Source organism: Suricata suricatta, chromosome 1, assembly GCF_006229205.1.
Source record: "Suricata suricatta isolate VVHF042 chromosome 1, meerkat_22Aug2017_6uvM2_HiC, whole genome shotgun sequence".
NCBI classification, from domain to species: Eukaryota; Metazoa; Chordata; class Mammalia; order Carnivora; family Herpestidae; genus Suricata; species Suricata suricatta.
Window position 1 is genome coordinate 64,618,113 of NC_043700.1, and position 22,895 is coordinate 64,641,007.

Consider the following 22,895-nt stretch of genomic DNA (forward strand, 5'->3'; position numbering starts at 1 on the left):
GTCAGAGGCAAACAAGATTACAATTCCATAGTTTTTTTTCGCCCTTTTCACAGGTATGTTTGTCTTCTATTATGAAAGGCATGAAGTTGTGTACTAGCACGTAAACTTAATGAAAAGTTGACCTACTGGAAATAATCTAAGGTGCTCCCATCATAATCTGTATTTTTAAGTTCTCTAATTAAAACTAGTTTTCACCAGGGTGCCTGGGTAGCTCAGTTGGTTAAGCGTCCAACTCTCATTTAGCTCAGGTCATGATCCCACAGTTCATGAGATTGAGCCCTGCTTTGGGCTCTGTGCTGACAGTGAAAAGTCTGCTTGGGATTCTCTCCCTCTCTCTGTGCCCCTCACCCACTCACGCACATGGGCACATTCTCTCTCAAAATAAATAAAGAGATAAATAAGCTTTTACCCATAAAATAAACCAGGCAGAATGTTAAATTCCAGCTTTTTCTATATACCTAAATTAGAAATAAGATTATGGGTTAATTGTATTTACACAAACACATACATATGCATGAAATACATTCATATATATATACATATGGGGGCATTTCATTTTATAATCAATCCAAGTCAATTTATAAACCAATAATGTATTCTCTAGAGTTCACAAAAAAAGAATAAGCACTTTAGTATGAAAGGTGTTGAAAAAAATGTTTTAATGTTTATTTGCAGGGGGAAACAGAGTGCGAGTTGAGCAGGGGCAGAGAGAGACAAACACACAGATTCTGAAGCAGGCTCCAGGATCTGAGTGGTCAGTACAGAGTTGATGTGGGACTCGAACCTACGACCCATGAAATCATTACCTGAGCCGACATTGGATGCTTAGCTGATTGAGCCCCTGAAAGGTGTTTTTAGACTATCACTCTGTCAATCAACAAATGTAAGATTAATCCATGACTAACCAGATGTCTGAGAACAGCCTTTACAATTAACAGGTAGTGTGATCTGGTGTATTGATATGGAAAGAAGAGATCCGAAACGTGTGGGGAATATTTATATTGTGACTTAACATACAAAGGAAACATAGACAAGGGGTTGACTGGAAAGTTATGTGAATATGACACATACCATAGACTGTACAATTAAGATCAGTCATTATATATCATATACACACTATATATGAGAGAAAGAAAATACAGCAGAAGAGGCCTATGCTACAGGTTCAATTAATAAGAACTGACAGAGGTTGACAACTGATGAGTTTTTTGTGGCAAGGGTATTTCTATACCAACAGAAAGGGCAAAGATAGGGACTAATTGCTTAAAAGGACCACCTGTATAATACACAATGTAGAGGAATATGTTGTTTTTGTGAGCATATGCTGTTATATCATTTCTTTATGTGCTTCAGAGGTATAAATGTATATTTATCTTTTCTTATATGCATTTGTACATGCTTCTTATCTATGTTTCCAAAAATGGGCACAATATTTAACCAGTCATGTGTAACTCCTATGATTGTACTAATACCATTGGTATTCTAATACTATAAATGGAAATAATCCTAAGTATGTGTCAGGTCTTCAAAAATAAACTTCATTTCTAAATGATAAAGAAACATAAAGAGGTCAGTGAAAGTGAAGATGTTAGAACAGGAAATTAAGAGAAACCTGGAGGTCACATTTACAAACTTTCATTTAAAACACACACACACACACACACACACACACACACACACACACAGGCGTATCTCTATATACATCCAGACATTCATATTTTGTTTTTAAAATCTTTTTTAAAAAAGCTCATATCCAGACCATAATCCAAAAAAAAATATGGATATTGATAAGATGGTTATTTGATGTAAATAAGCAATGTTTTCCAAAGTTTACAAAAGACTGCCACAGACATGACAGTAGTAAGCTATTTGTTTCCTTTTTACTAAGTACATAAACACTGAAACATACTTCATTAGGAATTTAAATTAAATAAAAACAGGGGCACCTGGGTGACTTAGTCAGTAAGGCATCTGACTGGTGCAGGTCATCATCTTGTGGTTTGTGGGTTTGAGCCCTGAGCACAGAGCTTGCTTCAAATCCTCAGTTTCCCTCTCTTTCTGCCCCTCCCCTATCTGCTCTCTCCATCTCTCAAAAATAAAGGTTAAAAAAATAATTTTGAAATGATTATTATTAAACACAGGAAAAGGAAGAAAACTGAATGATTATTCTAGATGGATTCTTAAGCAGATAACCTGAGTAATACATTTAAGAGTATTGTCAGGCTTAAAATCAAAGAAATGGACTAAGGAAATCTTAGGTTATAGTTCAGGGACATTTATATCTACATGACCAAACTTACAGAGCATATATATTGACACAAATTTATTTTGATGTAAATTAAGTATCAGTATTTTAAATATATAAAATATGTTATTTAAAATGAGAAAGAAAAATTATGATTAATGATCTTACTTTGGTTAAATAGTTAAAGGAGAAGAAATAACTGAGCTTCTAATGATGCATTTTAAACATTCTCTTTTTATTAATTGGCCATTCCCTTTTCAGCAATTTTAAATGATCTAATTTTTATAGTCTCTTTTAAAATGGACCATTATTAAACACAATTTAAAAGAAAGGAAAATTTAAAATATAGGAAGTATGGTTCTTCTTTTCACTGGAAGTAAGGAATTTTCTTTAATATATCTCACAATGAGACACAGCTTTGTTCAATCTTACACGTAGAAGTAGTGTATGCAATACACTGCAAGTTTCTAAAATAGATTTCTTCACTTCTAACAGGGTAAAAAGATCTATTATTTGTTGCTAGGGTTTCTTGGCCCAAATCCAAGACAAGATGACCTTGTCCTTGAATAAAACAATAGGATATTGCTTCCTCTCAGGCCTCTTTGCTAGCTAGCACAGTGAAAATCCTCCCCAAGAGATGAGTTTATTTCATCTCAGGAAATATATCTGTCATAATAGACAAAAAAGAAAGAAAGAAAGAAAGAAAGAAAGAAAGAAAGAAAGAAAGAAAGAAAGAAAGAATAAAGATCAGATAAAGAAAAGGTGGAGTCTTAACCCAAAAGACACATAATCTGACATCTATAATTAATCTTAGTGCTATTTTCTACATTGCTAAGGAAAATGCACCAAATTATATTAAAGAGATACTCTGCCTAATGTTTACAGACAAGGTCAAATTGTTATGGCAGGATAAAAGCAATTTCTTAAAAATGGACTTTTCTTAAATCTATTCTAGTTATTAAGATGGGGAGGTGCTTTAGAGGGTAGACATGAAGAGGCGGTACTAACGCTCCTTTGCTGGATCTTCAAATTATAGTCATTATTTGTCGGGTATCCTAACATCTTCCTCTCCATCACCTGTACTGACCTACTCCTTACGTAATTCATTCCAATAGTGATGATCTCACTGATTTTCCTAACCTTCTGATTCCTCATATCCTTCTACATCTTCTTGCCTTGGACCCTCCCATGTTATTCTTCTATCCTATCCTTCCTTCCTGTTTTTCTTCCTTCTCTATACTATACTGGGGGGTTTTTTTTTCCTTTTTTTTAAAGAAAGAACAACTGAGTGAGAAGGAGGGGGAGGGAGAGGAGAATCTCAAGAAGGTTCCATGCCTAGCACAGAGCCGGATTCAGGAGTAGATCTCACAACTCTGAGATCATGACCTGAGCCAAACAAGAGTTGGACACTGAGCCACCCAGGCACCCCTCTATACTGTACTTGCCCCTCTATACTGTACTCCTAACTCTTAACAGTTAAACAGTTCTGAATTCCAACCATATCCTTAATACATGGTATAAGGAAAGGGGAGAATTCATTAAAGATACAATCTTTCATCTAACTGTAAATACCAAACTAATTTATAAGCACAGGTTAGAAGAACAAATAAAATCAAGCATTACATATTAGCAGCCACTAAATCACTATTCAGAGAAAGTAGAGATGAATATGAAGAGATAAGGAACAAGTGAACGTCAAGCAAAGAGCACTGCACGCAGAGAAATGGGAAAAGAAAATGAACCTTAAGTGTCTGTAATAAGATCATCTTGTCCTTAAAAAATACTAGGAGGGAAAATATGTTCATAAGGAAGAGAATATAGATTATAGAAGAAAGAACTTAGTGGCCAATAGGAATTCAGACATATGGCTACAAATGAGCCATGAGTCGTATGGACTTCAGAGAGGTGATTGTGAATTGAAGTTGGGTTCCATGATAGATGCAGACTTCATTAAAGCAGAAACAGGGAAGACAAAACAGCAAAACCCTTCCAAGGGAACACAAGTGACCAAGGTCAGCCTGTCACAAGTTACAAAGTCAGCAGAGGAAGTCGAGGCATCAAGGTCATGTTTGAAGAATTAAGCAGCAAAAATAAAAAGGCACATGTGTGATAAGGCCAAACACAGAAAAGCAGAAAGAAGGAATTGAGCTAAAGAGCATCTATTCCTGATCATCTCAACTTGTCTTCACATCAAAATTGCATACAGCAATAAACAGCTTTATAAAACTATTTGTATAAAGGTTTTATGCAGTAATTTTGATCATAATATTGTTGCTCTTTTATATTAACAGTGCTTGGGACATCACAAACAGGAAAAGAGAGTAGCAGGAGAAAAGCAAGTATTTTTTTCAAATTATGTATTCCACTGATTAATACCAGCTTCATAACTATGCAATCTACACATCTAATGTCCTCTAAATCTAGCTACAGATGGAGAAGTACTATCAGTTTGTGGTAAAAGCAGGCCTATGATACCAGACAACCCCGAGTTCCAATCATGACTCCACCGCTTACTAGTCCCTGGAAAACATTATTTTTTATCCTGCTAAGCCTCAGTTTAGTTATCTCTAAAAGAAAAGTGATACTACAGCTTTCTTTAGAGAGTTGCTGTAATGATTAAGTCAGATAATATACAGTGCCTGTCATATAGTAAGTATCCAATAAATGACACCTATTGCAATTTATTCCTTACATTTAAGTAAAGCATTTTTCTTATGCACAACACTTTTTAAATTATTACTTAACCATGACTGAGGTTTCATTTACTGTTAAGTACAGTGCACTATATATACACCTTAATTTTGGGGGAAACGTGCAACTGGAAAAGGGATTATCAGTTTCACAGGGTCAAGCTAATTCATTTTAAGTAACTAATTTAAAAATTTGCAAAGTTTCAAAGACAACTTGCAGTGCAGAATTGGCAAAAGAACACTTAAGGAGTATACTATTCCCATTAGATAAGCTGAGGCAGCCAAAAAGGGGATGCAGGTTAAAAAACAGTTGGTTAACAGAGTAATAACCTTTAATGTTATCCTAAGGGCTTTCCCAACTTAATGAGCTTATAAAACTTTTCTTCATGAAACACCTACTAACCCTCCATACAACTAATGCTCAACAGTAGTCTTTTAGCAAATGCAGTTTTATCATAAATTTTTAAAGTGTATTTTATTTTCAAAATTCACAAAACCAGAAGGTTCCTCTGCAGAGTGGCTGAAAGCACCAGATGACTACAAGAATACAGCCAGTGCTGGGTGCACTTTTGGAGATACACAGGCATTCATCTCGGTGTTATCAACTGACCATATAGAACTGGGAGGGGGAGGAGATATAATAAAATACATGAAATTTACTAGTTTAAAGGGTTGTGAGACTTTGTTAATCCAAAAATTCAATTAAATGAGAAATTCAAGAGTATTTATTGTGCACCTGCTACGTGCCAGCAACTGAGATAGGCACTCAGCTAGACAGAAATAAAGAGTAAAAGATCTAAAAAATTCTGACAAAGCACAGTAACTGGGTTTGCTACTGGTGCCCAATTACATTTTTTTTTAATGTGCCCAATTTAATGCTTTTTAGTTTCTGATTCCCTTCTATTGTCAAAAAAAAGCAAAGCCACTTAAAAAGCCACAACCTCTTGTAGAAGTGAAAAAGGAAATATTTGTGAATTTACTAAATTTTACTCATTTAAAATTAGCTCTGACATTCTCATAAAGCCTCATAGGTCAAAAGAGGGGCATTCTCACTTATTTTTGCTCAAAGGTTTACTGAATCACCTATTATGTGAGAGCCAGGGTAATCATTCTCCTAGTCAACTCCTTACACATAATTAAAATCTTAAAGGCCTGCTCATTACACAGCAAAGTCCACGTAACCAAACAACTCATCAAATATACAGCAAGATCTTGACATCATAGGCTGCCAGCTTTGCTGCACATGATACTCCGAGATGGCCAATCCTAGTATTTCAGCTTGTCAAAGTATCATGGGAAACACCATTCACATGTTGCTTAGAAATTGCTTGATTCAAGGCCATTTTATGGCTGCAGTTACATTTGTCATAGTATTACCCCAAATTTCAGTAAACATACACACAAAGCACTTGTGAGGAAACAAATATGCTGACAGAATAGTGTACTAGGTACTCTAGCTTAGGCACTGTTTGGTATTTATTTGTCCCAACTGCTCTTGTTGTCAAAAATTTAGTAATACTTTCCCCACCACCAGCAGTAAGTAACTCTAACAGTTTTCTTTGTTCATTAAAATTATATTATTAATTAAAACACCCCCTCCCCTTCATTTTGAGAAAGGATATATGACAAAGTTAGACAAGGAAACTGAAGTTTAAACTTTTCTTCTGAGGCTCCTCAAGTAGTCTTAAGTAATATTCTTTTTTTCTGGGAAAATCATGATTACAGAGGAGCTTGATTTCAAAGGCCCTGTTAACAAAATTGAACTATAGTGGAACTTTTCTACAACATTCCTATTAGTGAGATTAAGTACAAGGCTGGTCTTTTTCTACATCTGACCCGAAGATTTTTAATTAGTGTGGTACTATTAAGATCTCATTATGAAGGGGCTGGGCTCTAAGCACAGCATCATAACATGGTTCTAACACAGCAACTGCCTTTAGAACATCCTATGGTTCCAGCCACCTGGGGGGCTCAGCTGGTTAAGCGGCTGACTCTTGATTTCAGCTCAGGTCATGATCTCACAGTTTGTAAGATCGAGCCCTGCCTTGGGCTCTGTGCTGACAGTGCAGAGCCTGCTTGGGATTCTCTCTCTTCCTCTCTCTCTGCCCCTCCTCCCCTGCTCATGCTCTCTCTCAAAATAAAGAAATAAACTTAAAAAAAAAAAAAAGAACAGCCTGTGGTTCATTGGAAAAGTGAGATAATGCCTTAAGAGTCACTTCATCTAAGAAAACCTCTTGGGTTTAGCTAATAATGTTCTTCATAATGAAGAACAAAATTAAACTACACCCATAAACCTAAGCATCTAAATATTCTAAATTCATGGCCTCCTCTCTATAAATTTATAGAGGTTTTAAATTTTTAGCGATTTATCTCCATTTTCGCAGTTCAACATCTTATCCTTTTTAGAGTACATAAAAGATAATTCCTATATCCTAATATAATACCTGCTACATGCTAGGGTGTAAAAATAGGCAATTCAATAATACTTAAGACTACTAGGTAAGCTGACTAAATTTATACGTTTTCATTTGGGGAATTGAAAATATATATATAGATCTAAAACATATGAATTAGTGTGATGGCAGAAAACTTCCAACATGATGATGTAAGAGTCGCACTCTGAGAACTCACATTCCTGAAACAGGAGGCTCAGACTCAGTGTTAACCACAGAAGAGTGTTTCTCACAAACAGCAGTAGCTGCCTGTGGGATTTCAGCATGACAAATGCATAGCTGACTCATGGGATCAATTATAAAGAAGCAATACTTGTGGCATTAAAAAAAATTATTCTGTTTTCATCACCTATTAATGCATGTTAAGAAGTCAGATACATCCCACTGACCAAACATTTTGTTACCAAATCAATACCCAAAGCTCTCCCTCCCTGCCTCAAACCTACATGTGAATTCCTTACCACGGATGTCTGTTCCCAATAACCCCTTTCATGATCTCTCATTAAATTCAACTACAAAAACATTTCTCAAAAACTCTTTGACTACTAGTTAGAGCTGAATTGTCAAGCTCTAATTTCTGATTATAAAAACGGGCTGTCCAATAGTTTGCCTTAAATGAATTATTGGTCCTGTTTAAAAAAAATTTTTTTTTAAATCCCAACAAATTTGGAAGAACAAGCCGGTTGTAGTCTACCCTCCCTCCCTCAAGCAGACTATTACACCCTCCAAAAAATCTGTTTTCCCTGAACAGAAGCAGCAAGAATTCCCATTTTTAAAGCAATTCTCTAGGACGTGCTATCGAAGCACAAGCAACATTTGCGATACTTACTGAATGTTTCTCCTGCTGGCCCATAACTCCATGGTTAGCTGGGATTGCTAGTGGTTTCATAATGAAGAAACATATGCTGAACTGAATTTACACATCATGTACCAATCTCTCATGGATGGCAAGTCACTCTCTACAGCATTAAATTAAAAAAGAAAAAGGGGAGAAAAAAAAAAGAGGGAGGAGGAAACGAAGCTGCAGCTTAAAGTGTCACTACTGGTAAGCTTAAAAAACCCCTCACACTTGTAGACCAGAAAAGGAATCCGAACAACGGTGTTCGTCTCCATTTTTATAACATTGAAACTCTAACCATCTCAGGCTATGATAAGACTGAGGAAACCTTATACAGCTCTCAGTCTTCCAAGAGAACAAGATCATTTCTGAGATTGAAGAACAAGAGGCAAAAGAAGAAAAAAAAAAAAAAAAGCTAAAATGGCTGACTGCACACAGACTCTCCTCAAAAAGGCTTAATACAGAATTATATTAGTCAGGGTGCTAGAAGAACCAGTCTCTAGCATTCAGCCAAGCATTGTTAATACTCTTGTTTCATTTGCGATCACACATACGGACCCCTCCAACCAAGAAAAAAAGAAAAGGAAAAAGAAAGAAAGAAAAAAATCAGGGCAGAGCATGTGAATCGGGACCTCCTCCCTAGCTGCTAATGATGCTGACAGAGTGGTGACCAGTGATCTCTGTCCCACTCCACTAACCAAGTTTGCACAATTAATCTTAGCAGCATGACACTGATGGACATTTAATTTAATGATGTCTGTCCCTCATACTCAACACAAGCATGACTGCTAGCAAGAGAGTCACTAACAGAAACACAGCACATGCACACACACAATCTCGAGAATCATGAGTCTGAATGCAATACACCAATATAATTACATTATTGTGCTTACTTTGGAGGACCATGGCTGCAGGCAGTTGGCATAGCAACGCACAAGGAAAGCCATTTCCTGGGTAGAGAGAAAGCTTCCTTTTCTAAATAAAAAATTCCTCTTAGGAAACAAACGGCATTGCTGCTTCCTGCAGAAAGCAAGACACTGTAGTCTGTCTCTTAACCTGCAAGGCTCACACTCAATGCAGTTCTAGTGATGTAAGTGGATTTCTCTCTCACCCTCCCTCTCTCTACATACACTGAAATATTCAGCTCAAATGGTACACACATTCCTTAAGACTCGCCCCCTCCTCTACTTAACCATTTCACTCATTAAGGTAGCGATGGACAATTCAGATAAAGTAACAAGCTCTTGCCTGTATTATATCAGCAGCTGTAGGTTAAGCAAGTCTCAGAGGGATGGAATCCATTGATTGCTGACTCCAAATAATATCACTGAAGACAGGGTGGGAAAACGGAGCAAGGAGTTACTTGAACAGCTTTGAACTAAAATATGATTTTTCACCAACCTGAAGATAAGAGAATGGATGTGACCTCTTCCCCACCCTCAAATATCACTGTGCTACAGGAAGCATTTATCAAAAATTTACAAAATGCACATTTAACAAGCTTTGTATAAATTTAGAAGATTTTCACAAACACCCATACACATACATGCATGTGCGTGCACACACACACACACGCATGCATATGGCATACTGCAAATAATATCAAAATAAACACACAATTTAAGAAAAAGAATTCAAACTTTTAGAGATAGAGAGTTTAAATTTAATGAGGATATGTTATTCAGCCATAAACTGTTAATTTAACCTGGGTTAGCAAGTTATTTAAATGACAGCATTATAGTTGACAAAGAATAAGGACATTTTAAATCTAAAGCACTGGTCAATTTCTCACAGTCAATCTGTCCATAAACAGTAAACATAATAGAAAATAGAGATGGAAAATCTAGCAACTTCAATAACTGACTTTGGAATTGTCAGTGCTTGCTAACTTGTGTTTCTTGTCTCCTTAACACTGCACCTATACTATTCTCTTCTCTTTTTCCCCTTCAGCATCTAAAGGCAACCATTCCCTCCACGTGCCTATTTTGGATCCTGCTTCCCTCCAATCCCCAGTATACCCCCCTTTCATATGCTTCTTATATTATCCATTATCCTTTCCCCCCACTTATATTCAACCTCTCCCCCATAACTAGCAGGTCTCTGCACTGTCTTTTAAATATGTTCAGATCTCTGACATCTCTAAAACAAAGAACAGAAACCTTTAGATCCTACTTTTCCCGACGGCTGCAGTCTAACATCTTCATATCCAACCACTTCACAAACAAACTCTCTCAAGAGTTACCAATTTTTGGCTTCCATCATTTCTTCATCTGATGCACTTCTTCAACGAAGGACCATCACGGTCCCGTTATATAATTTATACATCTAAATGCTCTCTTTAACATCTTTCTCCATGTCTAGTCCATCACAATACTCCATTAGTTAAATTCTCTACCCTTTCTCAAATTTAGATATCTCTTAATTTCTGCTGCTATAATTCCACTCATTACTTCTGCCTTAAAAATGGCAAAAGTCTCTTTATTAAAGACTGTCTGAATTCGATTTTAGCCTCACCCACTCTATCCATTTAACATACTCCTCCTGAGATCTTTTAAAAACTAAAATCCCGTCATTTCAACCTAATCTATAGAGTCCTTTTTTTCAATTAAAACACATCAATGGCTTCCCATTGCTCTTGGCACACACACTAAATCTCCTATTATAGTCTGCAAGATTTATATGTTTTCAAGAGTTATGCCATGCCCATGCCCTACAGATCACCTGGGCTGCTCTTATTTACTTGAATGAGCCAGAGGGCCTTTCTACAAATTATTGCCTCTGCCTAAAATATTCCTCCACCCTCCCTTCCCTGACTGATCCTTACTCCACTCCTAAAAAATACTGGTATAATGCCCTCAAAGTCATCATGATATTGTGCAGCACCTCCCTATGTTTATTACAGTTCTAATTTTACGTTTAATCATGAAATTATTTAGTTAGTGTCTACTTCCCCTGCTACACTCTCATCTCCATGACGACTGGCACCATATTTGTTTGTGTCACCGTACTAGCAGCCCCTAGCACAGTACACATCATAGGCTCTCTTACCTTTTTTGAATAAACTCTTCAGTGACTAGGAATGGACATTAGCAAGACCATACTCTTCTTGTAACTAGTTCTCATCAAAATCCCAAATGCTTTTCTACCATAAACAAATGATTTATAAAAGTAAATGTCACAGGGATGCCTGAGTGACTCAGTCAGTTAAACATCTGCTTCCTGTTTTCAGTTCAGGTCATGATCTCATGGTTCTTGAGATTGAGCCCCATGTCCAGCTCTGCTCTGATAGTATGGAACCTACTTGGGATTCTCTCTCCCTCACTTTCTGTCCCTCTCCTGATCGATCATTTTCTCTCTCTCTCTCTCTCTCTCTCTCTCTCAAAATGAATAAATAAACATTTAAAAATGAATAAATAAAATAAATGACATTGGTTTTTGAAAAAGGAGCCAGGGCAATAGAATACAGCAAGAATAGTCTCTTTAACAAAAGGTGCTAGAACAATTGGACATCAACACGCAGTAAATATATCTAGACAGAAACATCATACCCTTTACAAAAATTAATTCAAAATTATCACAGACTTAAATCTAAAAGGCAAAATTATAAAACTCCTACAAAATAATGGGCAAAAACCTAGGTAACCTTGGGTATGGTAACACCCTTTTAGATATAACACCAAAATGCAATCCATGAAAGAAAGAATTGTTAAGCTAGAATTCATTAAAATGAACAACCTCTGTTCTATAAAACACAACATTAAGAAAATTAGAAGACAAGCCACAGATTGAGAGTAAATATTTGCAAATGATGCCTCTGATAAAGAACTCTTATTCAAAATATACAAAGAACTCTTAAAACTCAAGAATAAGGCAAAGCTTGATAAATGGGCCAAAGACCTTAATAGACCCCTCAACAAAGAAGATATAGAAACGGAAAATAAGCACATGAAAAGACGCTCCACAGCCTCGGTCATCAGGGAAATGCGAATTAAAACAACAGTAAGATACCACCACAAGCCTCTTAGAATGGTCAAAATTCACAACACTGACAACACCAAATGCTGGTGAGGATATGGAGTAATGGGAAGGCACAGTGGAACAGCCACTTCGGAAGACAGTGGCTAAACAAACCCATTATGTGATCCAGCAATCAACACTCTTTGGTATTTACTTATCCCTACACAAAAACCTACGCACAGATGTTTAAAGCAGCTTTACTCATAATGGCCAAAACTTGGAAGCAACCAAGATCAATTTCAGTAGGTGAATGGATAAATAAATAGTAGTACATCAAGACAATGGAGTATTATTAAGCACTAAGAAGAAATGAGCTATCAAACCATGTAAAAACATGGAGGAAACTTAAATGCGTATTTCTAAGTGAAGGAAGCCCATCTGAAAAGGCTAAATACTGTATGATTTCAACTATATGACATTCCGGAAAAGGTAAAACCATGGACACAATAAAATGGTGGTTGCCAGGGGTAATAAATAGGTAGAACACAGCAGATTTGTAGAACAAAGAAAGTACTGTATTAGATATCATGATGATGGATATATTTCATTATACGTGTGTCCAAACCAAACCATTTGGGTAAATGTGATGTGTCAATGTAGGTTCATCCTGGGTTAAAATATGTACCCTTCTGTGAGTGATGTTAATTATGGCAGAGATCATGCTATGTAAGAGTATGAGATATATGAGAAATCTTTGTACCTTTCTCTCAATTTTGTGGTAAATCTAAAGTTGCTCTAATCTAAAAAAAAGTACATGAAATCAAAAGGTAGAAACAATATAGGTCAAGTGACCATCTATAAATAAATGTATAAACAAAACGCAGCATATACATATAATGGGGTATCACTCAGTCTTTAAAAGAAATAAAATTCTGCTACAAGCTGCAAGAATAAACCTAGAAGACACCATGCTAAGAGAAATAATCCAGTCACAAAAGACTAATATTGTAGGATTCCACTTATATGAAGTACCTAGACAAGTAGTTAAATTCATGAACAGAAAGGAGAACGGTGGTTGCCAGGAGCTGGGCGAAGGAGGTTATAAGCAGTTATTGTTATTAGAGCATGGAGTTTCAGCCTGGGAGAATAAAAAAATTGTGGAGACGGGTAGTGGCAATGACATGATAAATGTTATTAATGCCACCCAACATTAATGTCACACTTAAGAATTATTAAAATGATCAATGTAAATGTTATATATATTTACCACACACACAATTAATGGCAGCCCAAGAATTAATCAAGTTATACTGCTTCTGTCCATCTAGCCCATGTCCACATGTCCATGTGGCAAAAACTCTCCTCCAAATCTAAGTCATATTCCCCCTATGCTGATAGTGTCTGACCTTATATGTGAAGGTTCGCCATTGCTTGTCTCTCTCTGGAAAAATGTGTCACTTCTCTCAAGCAGGAAACTAAATGGGAGAACCTGATAGGTGATGTCAGAAAATCACACATCCTCAGGCACTGCTGCTTTTCTGAGCTGAGACTTGGTGTGATTTCTCTCACAATCTGGCTCCATGCCTACAACCTACATATCCTAAAACTCATGACTAGAATACTGAAATTTTACTATTCCTACTACTTTGTACATTGAAACACAATTATGCCATGTTATAAAATGCCAAACATGGCTTAAGAAATAAAATATAAACTGAAGATTTAAGAGAATCCCATATTACAGATTTTTTTACAAACAAGAATAAATCACACTTACCTTGAAGTAGCCTTGAGTTTTATTTGCTTTATTCTTTAACCATCTAGATTTAGCAAATAGCATTATTAAGTAGATCCAGCTAGAAAACGGACCATGTGACAATTTTCTATCCTGAACCAAAGGCATCTGATGACTTCTAAATTATCAGTAACAATGATTCAAGACAGAGATTATATATACAGTTCAGGAAACTACTTAATGTAAGGCCTGTCCATGCTAATTTAATACCATGGTATTCATTCATATTTTTTCCATTTAAAGTGCTTGCTTTTTACTTACTATGAAACTGAGGAAAATGGCTTGTTCTTCTCAGAAATTATTCATCAAATTTTGGATTAATATGTTTATTTATTTATAGCATCTATACTGTTTATTCATAGATAAAGTATGGATAGCATACTATATATCTTATAGATAAGATACTATACAGATCTTAATGCACTTTACAAATACTCTAATTAAGCTTGATCAAAGCAATACAATAATTTATTCATCTTTCATAGAAAAATAAAGTATATAAAATTATAGATTAGGTAGTTTAGAAAAATACGAAATAGAACTCCAGGTTTCTAATACCATTTACTTCATTATTCACTATATATTGATTTCTTCCCTATCTTCCCTTACCTGAGAGGAAAAACTATAGAGGATGTAATCTGTGGGAGAGGATGGAAGATTTACTCTTTGATATCTAGAAAAAAATGTTTTACAAATTTGATAGTATTTTATTGTTCACCAAAGAAATGACATTTTAAAATGCCATTTCTCTTTGGATACACGATCCAATAAAGCACTAAGCCAAAGTAAAATAAAGTTATAATAGGAGGTATGGTCAGATGTTTTTCTTCTCTTTTCCTAAACCCAAGATGCCCCCCCATTAGTACTATGATTTCAAAGGAAAAGTTGAATATCTGACAGATTCTCTATACCATAACTCAATCCTACATTTCATATCATCTCTTCAATCCCTGGGTATACCTCACACAGGACTTCCTCACACATCCTCCCCAAAGCTTTAACAGACAATTTTATTTATGCTACTTTGACCGAATAAACAGGGTACTTCAGATTATGAGACTGATGCACTACCTACTGCACTAACGAGGCGCCTATAAACAGGGTACTCGAGGTTCATGATTAAAAATATTTTAAGGAGCACCTGGGTGGCTCAATCGGTTAAGTGATCAACTCTTGGTTTTGGCTCAGGTCACAATCTCATGGTTCGTGAGTTCTAGTCCTGTGTCAAGCTCTGCTGACAACATGTAACCTACTTGGGATTCTTTCTTCTCCTCTCTCTTTCTGCCTCTCTGCTGCCCACTGGCTTGCTTGCTCTCTCTCGAACATTTTTAAAAAATTAGTAATAATAAAAAATAAATGATTTAATTATAAATGAGAGATAACACAATGCCGGACACATAATAATTGTTAAATTAATATGAGTTTAATTTAAATGTAGGCTTTACAAATACTGAGAACCTCTTACTTCATTTAGCATTTAGTATCAGAAAAACCTGAGTCGAAAAACTTCACCCAGATATATTTCAAAAATATGTTCCAAAGAAATCTTTAAACATTTTTCTTCTCAAGTTTTTTTTTAAGCTTTTATTTTAATCACCTGGTGTACATCATGACACGTGCACTCCGTAATCGTTCATCACCTATTTCACCCACACACCCTCACCCCGCTTCCCTCCAGAAACCAGCAGTCTGTTCTCTAGAGTTAAAAGTCTGTTTCTTGGCTAGTCTCTCTCTCTCCCTCACCCCCCGTCTCTCATTCTCTCTCCTTCCTTTTGCACATTTGTTTCTTGAATTCCACATATGAGTGAAATCATATGGTATTTGTCTTTCTCTATTTTACTTAGCATTATACTCTCTAATTCCATCCATGTCACTGCAAATGGCAAGATTTCATTCTTTTTTATGGCTAAATAACATTCCATTGTGTATATAAACAACTTTTTATTTATTCATCAATCATGGACCCTTGGGCTGCTTCCATATCTTAAGTAATTGTGAATATGCTGCTATAAACACAGGGATGCATGTGTCCTTCTAAATTGGTGTTTTGTGTTCTTTGGGAAAATACTCAGCAATGCAACTGCTGGATCATAAAGTAGTTTTATTTTTCGCTTTTTGAAAAACCTCCATACTGTTTTACAGAGAGGTTGCACCAGTTTGTATTCCTACTGACAGTGCATGAGGGTTCCCCTTTCTCCACATTTTCATTGGTACCTGTTGTTTTTTGTGTTATTGATTTTAGCCATTCTGACTGGTATGAGGTGGTATCTCATTGGAATCTTGATTTGCATTTCCCTGATGATAAGTGATGATGAACATCTTTTCATTTGCTTTTTTGTCATATGTATGTCTTCTTCAGAAAAATGTTCATGTCTTTTGCTCGTTTTTTTAGTTGGGTTATTCGCTTTTTGGGTGTTGAGTTTTAGAAGTTCTTTATCTATTTTGGATACTAACCCTTTATCAAATATGTCATTTACAAATATCTTCTCCCATTCCATACGTTGCCTTTTCATTTTGTTGATTGTGTCCTTTGCTGTGCAAAAGCTTTTTATCTTGATGAGGTCCCAATAGTTTATTTTTGCTTTTTGTTTCCCTTGCCTCAGAGGACTTATTTAGAAAAAAGTTGCTCTGGCTGATGTCAGAGAAATTATTGCCTGTGCTCTCTTCTCTAAGATTTTAATGGTTTTAGGTCTCACATTTAAGTATTTAATCAATTTTGAATTCATTTTTATGTGTGATGTATGGTGTAAGAAAGTGGTCTTTCTTTTGCATGTTGTTGTCCAGTTTTTCCAACACCATATGTTGAAGACACTGTCTTTTTCCCATTGGATACTCTACTGCTTTGTTGAAGACTAACTGAACATATAAATCAGGGTTTATTTCTGGGTTTTCTATTCTGTTCCATTCATCTCTGTGTTTATTTTTGTGCTAGTACCATACTGCTTTGAGTACTGTAGTTTTGTGATATAACCCGAGGTCTAGCATTGTGATGCCACCAGCTTTGCTTTTCTTTCTCAAATTGCTTTGGCTATTCAGGGTCTTTTGTGGGTCCATACATATTTTAGGATTCTTTGTTCTAGTTTTGTGAAAAATGCTGTTGATACTTTTGAGACGAAATGCATTGAATGTGTAGACTGCTTTGGGTAGTACAGATGTCTTAACAGTATTTGTTCTTCCAATCAATCCATGAGCATGGAATGTCTTTCCATTTCTTTGTGTCACCTTGAATTTCTTTCATCACTGTTTTACAGTTTTTGGAGTACAGTCTTCTACAGAGTATAGACTTTCACCTCTTTGGTTAGGTTTATTTCTAAGTATCCTATTATTTTTGGTGCAACTGTAAATGCGGTTTTCTTAATTTCTCTCTCTGCTGCTTCATTATTGGTGTATAGAAATACAATGGATTTCTGTAGATTGATCTTTGTAAATGCAATTGTATTGAATTCATTTATCAGTACTAGCAGTTTTTTTGGTGGAGCCTTTAAGGTTGTCTATATAGGATTTTTCTTTAACAAAAAAAGTTCCAGACAACAAACTATTTATGTTACCTTTGATTCATAATTGAAAAATTAACATAATAACTTATCCATAATAAATAGGCTCAATAGTTATATGGTACATGTTAGAAAAGAAAGATTAAAAGATGACATGAGGTACGACACATAGAAAGCAAAATAACCTGTAAGTCAGTGAGAAATTCCAACATCAAGAATGGGGTTTTTGTGGAGCCTGGGTGGTTCAGCCAGTTTAGCATCTGATTCTCGATTTTTGTCAGGTCATCATCTCAAGATTGTGAGATCAAGCTCCGTGTTAGGTCCTGCACTGACAGCTGGAGACTGCCTGGAATTCGCTCTCTCACTCTCTCTCTCGCTCTCTCTCAAAATAAATACACATTAAAAAGAAGAAGAAGCAGAAGCAGAAGAAGAATGGGGCTTTTTAAGGGTGCCTGAGTGGCAGAGTCAGTTAAAACTTTTGATTTCGGCTCAGGTCATGGTCTTGGGGTTCATGAGATTGAGCCCCACATCAGGCTCTACACTGACGGCACAGAGCCTGCTTGGGATTCTCTCTCTCTCCTCCTCTCACCCACTCGCATATACTCTTCCTCTCTCTTGAAATAAATAACATTAAAAAAAGAATGGGCTTTTTGAAATGCACTTATTTGAAAAATGATCTTTAATTTTTTTATTTTTTAATTTATTTTAAAGAAAGAGAGAAAGCGTGAGCAGGGGGTAGGGAGACACTGGGGAGGGGAGGGAGAGAGAGAGAGTGAGAGAGAGAGAGAGAGAGAGAGAGAGCGAGCGCAAAAGCGAGAGCGAAAATCCCAAACAGACTCCATGCCCAACATGGGGCTCAATTCCACAACCCTGGGATCATGACCTGAGCTGAACAAGAGTTGGACGCTCAACCAACTGAGCCATCCAGGGACTCCCAAAAAATCATCTGACTTTAATAACTGACTTAAAAAAGCTTATTTAATTTCCTAGGATCGATCTTAAGAAAATACCAGACGTTATCTTGAAATGCTCAGTTGTTGAGGTGAAGACCGTATAACACTGGTACTCAGTATGGGCTCCTTACTACAGTATTTCAAAAAGCAACAGCCAAATTAAATAGCAATTATTACCATGATCACTAATTTGGCATGTAACATATTCCCTTGTGATTAATATATTTACATGAGCACAATGAATTGTTAATTATCCCTCCATTTTTAGTTAATAAAAAAAGTGCTATTGAACACAAAATAGGACATAAGCTAGCTGAAGGCAGGGACCATACATTTTGCTTATGAACATTGTCAATGACAAATGATGCTTTATCTTTGGTACTTAACACACAGAAACTACTCAAAAAAAGAAATGAATGCACAAGTGATTCCACTGAAACTTTTTCAAAACTACTCTGTGAGAAGTATTATTACACCAGCTTAAGATGACAAAACAGACACAGGGTAATTGTGTAACCATAAAAGACATCCAATTTGTTTACTGACAAAAGTAGGTGTTTCAGAAAATTTCACAGGTGAAAAGAGTAGGTTAAAACCAGAAAATTTAAATTCAACAGAGATACATATAAACACCTACATGTGTGCTATGAAAATGTCACTTGCACAAGTACAACATGAGGAATGCCAGGCTGGAGGAACAGTTCATAGGGGTGGAGGCAGGTGGGAAGGGTTATCTCTAAAAGTGACCTGGCTAGAAGTTCCACATGAGCCAATGCAAAGAGCCTTAAAACTCTCATATAATCTTAGGTCAGATTATTACACATACAATGTCCAGAGCAAGGAAGACAGAAAGTTCCACTATAATCTGCACTGTAAGGTATGTAGGACCTTATGTAGGTGGTCACAATCAATTCTAGACATAATTCAGGAGAGATCATAAATAACTATAGTACTGAAAGAGCAGAAAACCTACGAAGGTGTTTAGGAAAGCTGTAAGAAGTTCAGATTGTCTAACACAGAAAAGAGGCTTAATGGAGTAGGATTTCTTTAAGTATCTGAAGCACAGTGATATGAAAATGGAAAATGAATATTCATTTGTGCTGCTTTAGAAGAAATCCAGAACCATGAACTAAAATTACAGAGAAGCAGATTTCAGCTAAACATAAGGAAAAGTTTCTTCATAATTACCCCTTCCTATGATAAATAATAACTGCTCTGACTTACTAAACCCTTGCTTTGTACTAGGCAGTAGGATATAACTTTGACACATTATGTAAGAACTATCTTACAAATATCAGTGCTAACTGAAATTAAGTATCTTACAGCAGAGGCCTAATGTTGGTGATTCTACAGAGAAAAATAAATTGTATTAAAAGTTTTGATTGGGAGAGCCCTAAAATCCTTTCAAGGTCCTAAGGCTATCGTATCTAATATGAACATTACCAAACATTGGCTTGACAGCAAAATGAAGTGATACAGAACAATAGAAAAAGAGAGAGCCATTGAATAGAAATAAATCTATCTTATAAGATTTCCTGGCAGTAACTATTTCTTTATTCTGAAATTTCTATCTTCCTTATTTTGGCAGTCAGAGGGGAAATATTAAAATGCCCTAACTTTTTAACAATTACAGTGCTAATTAGACAACAGATTAGAAGTTTTCTTAACATCCTTAGTTCATAAATTAAAAGTTGCCAAATTTAGAAAGTGAAAGATGATTTTCTTAATGTTAGCAATACTTTGACTAAAAATTGTACATAACTAAACAGCTTTATAATTGTCTTTTAAATCCCTTGAAATTACTTAATGTGTGTTTTTAATGTTCTTAAATATTACCAAAATACTTCCAACATTTTCTAGTGCAGAAGCAAATAATTTAAGACTTTATTTTTTCATCTCTAAAAACTATGAGTACTTTCAGACAACGGTAAGTTATTTTGATCCATTAAAGTCATACTGGGAGCCTGGGTAGCTCAGTCAGTTAAATGTCCAACTCTTGATCTCCACTTAGGTCTTGATGTCAGGACTGTGAGTTCAAGCCCTACATTGGACTCCATGCTGGACGTGGAGCCTACTTTAAAAAAAAAAGTCATACTTAAAAAATTCTTTCAGCAAGATTTGGCTTTTGTTACTTATAATATTAGTGAACCTAACTTTTAAAATACACTAATAAATTACATAGTCATCTGTTATGAAATGGTACTACTTAACAGTAAAAACCCATTTCTGTATTGGAATGAAATCAGGAAGGTTAAAGACAGGGACAAAATACTATGCTTTTATTGATGAGACATGGTTTGAAAAGGAAAAATACTCATTTGCAACAAAAATACTAATGAATCAGCCAAAGCCTATCATCACTGCCAATATAATTAGGAAATATTTTTCACATTGGACATTCTATGCTCTCACCATGTCTTTTAAGGGTATTTCAATTATGTCTAAAGTGGTTAAATTATTTGATATGTATCTCTTTCAGATCAAATTTAAAATTCAAGTAACCTAAAAGCAATATATGCTAAATTCATTTTTTAAAATAAGTTTTTATATCAGGAATGGAAAAGACCAATGTCTAGGTTTGTTTGACTCTGTGTACTCTGAACATTGAACATATAAGTTAATCTCCTTGACCTTCGCATGCTTATCTTCTTTCAGTGGACATATCATCACCGAAAAGTTCAGGACTACAAGGTTTAACTGACAAAATATATGAAAAGTATTACCTAGCCAACTGGTATATATCATAAGGATCCAATAAGGGCAAACTTTATTCCTTCCAGGACATTCTAAAAAGTCAGTTGAACTCAAGGTTTGGGCAGTCCATTAGTTAAAGTTTTATAATATATAATATATAACGTATAATATTGCATAGACGGCTGGGGTTAATATCCTCCTGCAGATAACCTTGTGTAGAACTGTTAACGTAGGTAGATCTATAATGCTACTCTTAGAAACATGCAGCAATGCTAATTCTGTGAGTCTGATCCAAAGACACCAACATACAACCAAATGCTGTTGAGCCCCATATGCTGTGCAGCAGGTATAATACGGCATACAAGATTCAAGATACAATCTGCTTTTAAAGACCCTCTTTTCTCTTCAGAAATTTAGTTTTTAATGTTTATTTATTTAGGGGATAAAGGGCAGAGAGAGAGTGGGAAAGACAGAATCCCAAGTAGGCTCTGCCTTCCACACACAGCCTGACACAGAGCTCAATCTCAAGACCATGAGATCATGACCTGAGCTGAAAACAAGAGTCACTCAACCAAAAGAGCCACCCATGTGCCCCAGGAATTTAACTTTTAAGAAACACACTTTCATTTTCAAAATCTAGTGTCCTCAAATAAATATCAAAATTTTTTTGTAAGTTTTCATAATGGTTGAATAATCTTTATTGCAAAAAAATGACTATATTTATAAATGAAAGCATTAATCAATGGACTTCACTGTCAGGAATATATTTGTAACTGTCCCTCTGTTGTTATTAAATATATTCCAGACAGAAAATGATTCCTAGTAAATCTGCCTGGAAGATAATTAAATATAAAGATTGTCTCAATATAGAAAATATTTTAGATACCACAGAAATTTTTTTAAGTGTTCTCTTGAAAAAGAAGTCAGCCTATAATATATGACCACATGAGCTTTAGATGACAACATTCAATCTTCCTTCTCATAAATAAATGAATAAACAAAGCCTGAACCACACATCTAAGTGTTCCCTCTTCTTAAAAGCTCTTAAAAGGAAAACTCAGACTATTTTACCTATTCGTATTTCAGTTACAATTTGAAATTTTCATTTACTACCATGCTGATATTTTAAAAGAATAATACTAGAATCTTTAATTATATACATCAGACTATTAAAATTGTTGGAAGTGGTCACATGGATCATATCCATGGGTGACTGTATTTCCTGATTGTGCCATAAAGTAGCAGTTCATGTATTAACACATAATCATAAATCTGTAATTAAATACTAAACAGATAAGGTATTTACTCATTCATTCTAGGCTTCTTCCACAAGACTAAATGTTTTAAGACAGGAAACAAGATATGAGGAATGAACCTTAGAAATCATACTGGACAGGTCAACAGAGCGGTAGACCTAAGGAAAATGTATTGTTGATCATACGAAATGCTCACTAAAAGACTTAGAACAAATGTTTAACAAAATCTATTTTTCTTGATGGCTTCTGTTTTATAAGATATAAGTAGGGAGGAGCCAAGATGGCGGAGAGGAAGGGAGCTCTGTAAACTTCGTCTGCCCCATCGATCGAACTGAGAAGGACATTACTCTCATCTGCAAGAACGGAAGGAGAAAATACGGACTCCAGAAGGAAGAGAACCTCAAGGATATCTGAGTGAGTGAGTGTGAACTGGGGAGATTGGAAAACGGGCCAGCCTGAGACAGGCAGGGGAGGTGGCAGCCCCAGCCCAACGCGGGGCAAGCATGTGGAGCCCGAGAGA

The 22,895-nt window shown here is 35.7% G+C and overlaps 1 protein-coding gene across 12 annotated transcripts in view; it reads right to left on the reverse strand.

Moving 5' to 3' along the window:
• RAPGEF2 (Rap guanine nucleotide exchange factor 2) overlaps positions 1 to 22,895 on the reverse strand; it is a 252,639-nt gene that overhangs the window by 86,926 nt on the left and 142,818 nt on the right. For 2 of the 12 annotated variants that reach the window (XM_029939406.1, XM_029939398.1), the window contains exon 1: positions 8,218 to 8,299. The exons of 9 other annotated variants lie outside the window; for them this stretch is intronic. In XM_029939406.1, coding sequence (XP_029795266.1) covers positions 8,218 to 8,277 — 60 coding nt within the window. In that variant the 5' untranslated portion in view covers positions 8,278 to 8,299. Of the gene's footprint in view, positions 1 to 8,217; positions 8,300 to 22,895 lie in introns of those variants that run through there. One more of the 12 variants, XM_029939414.1, reaches the window with a different exon arrangement.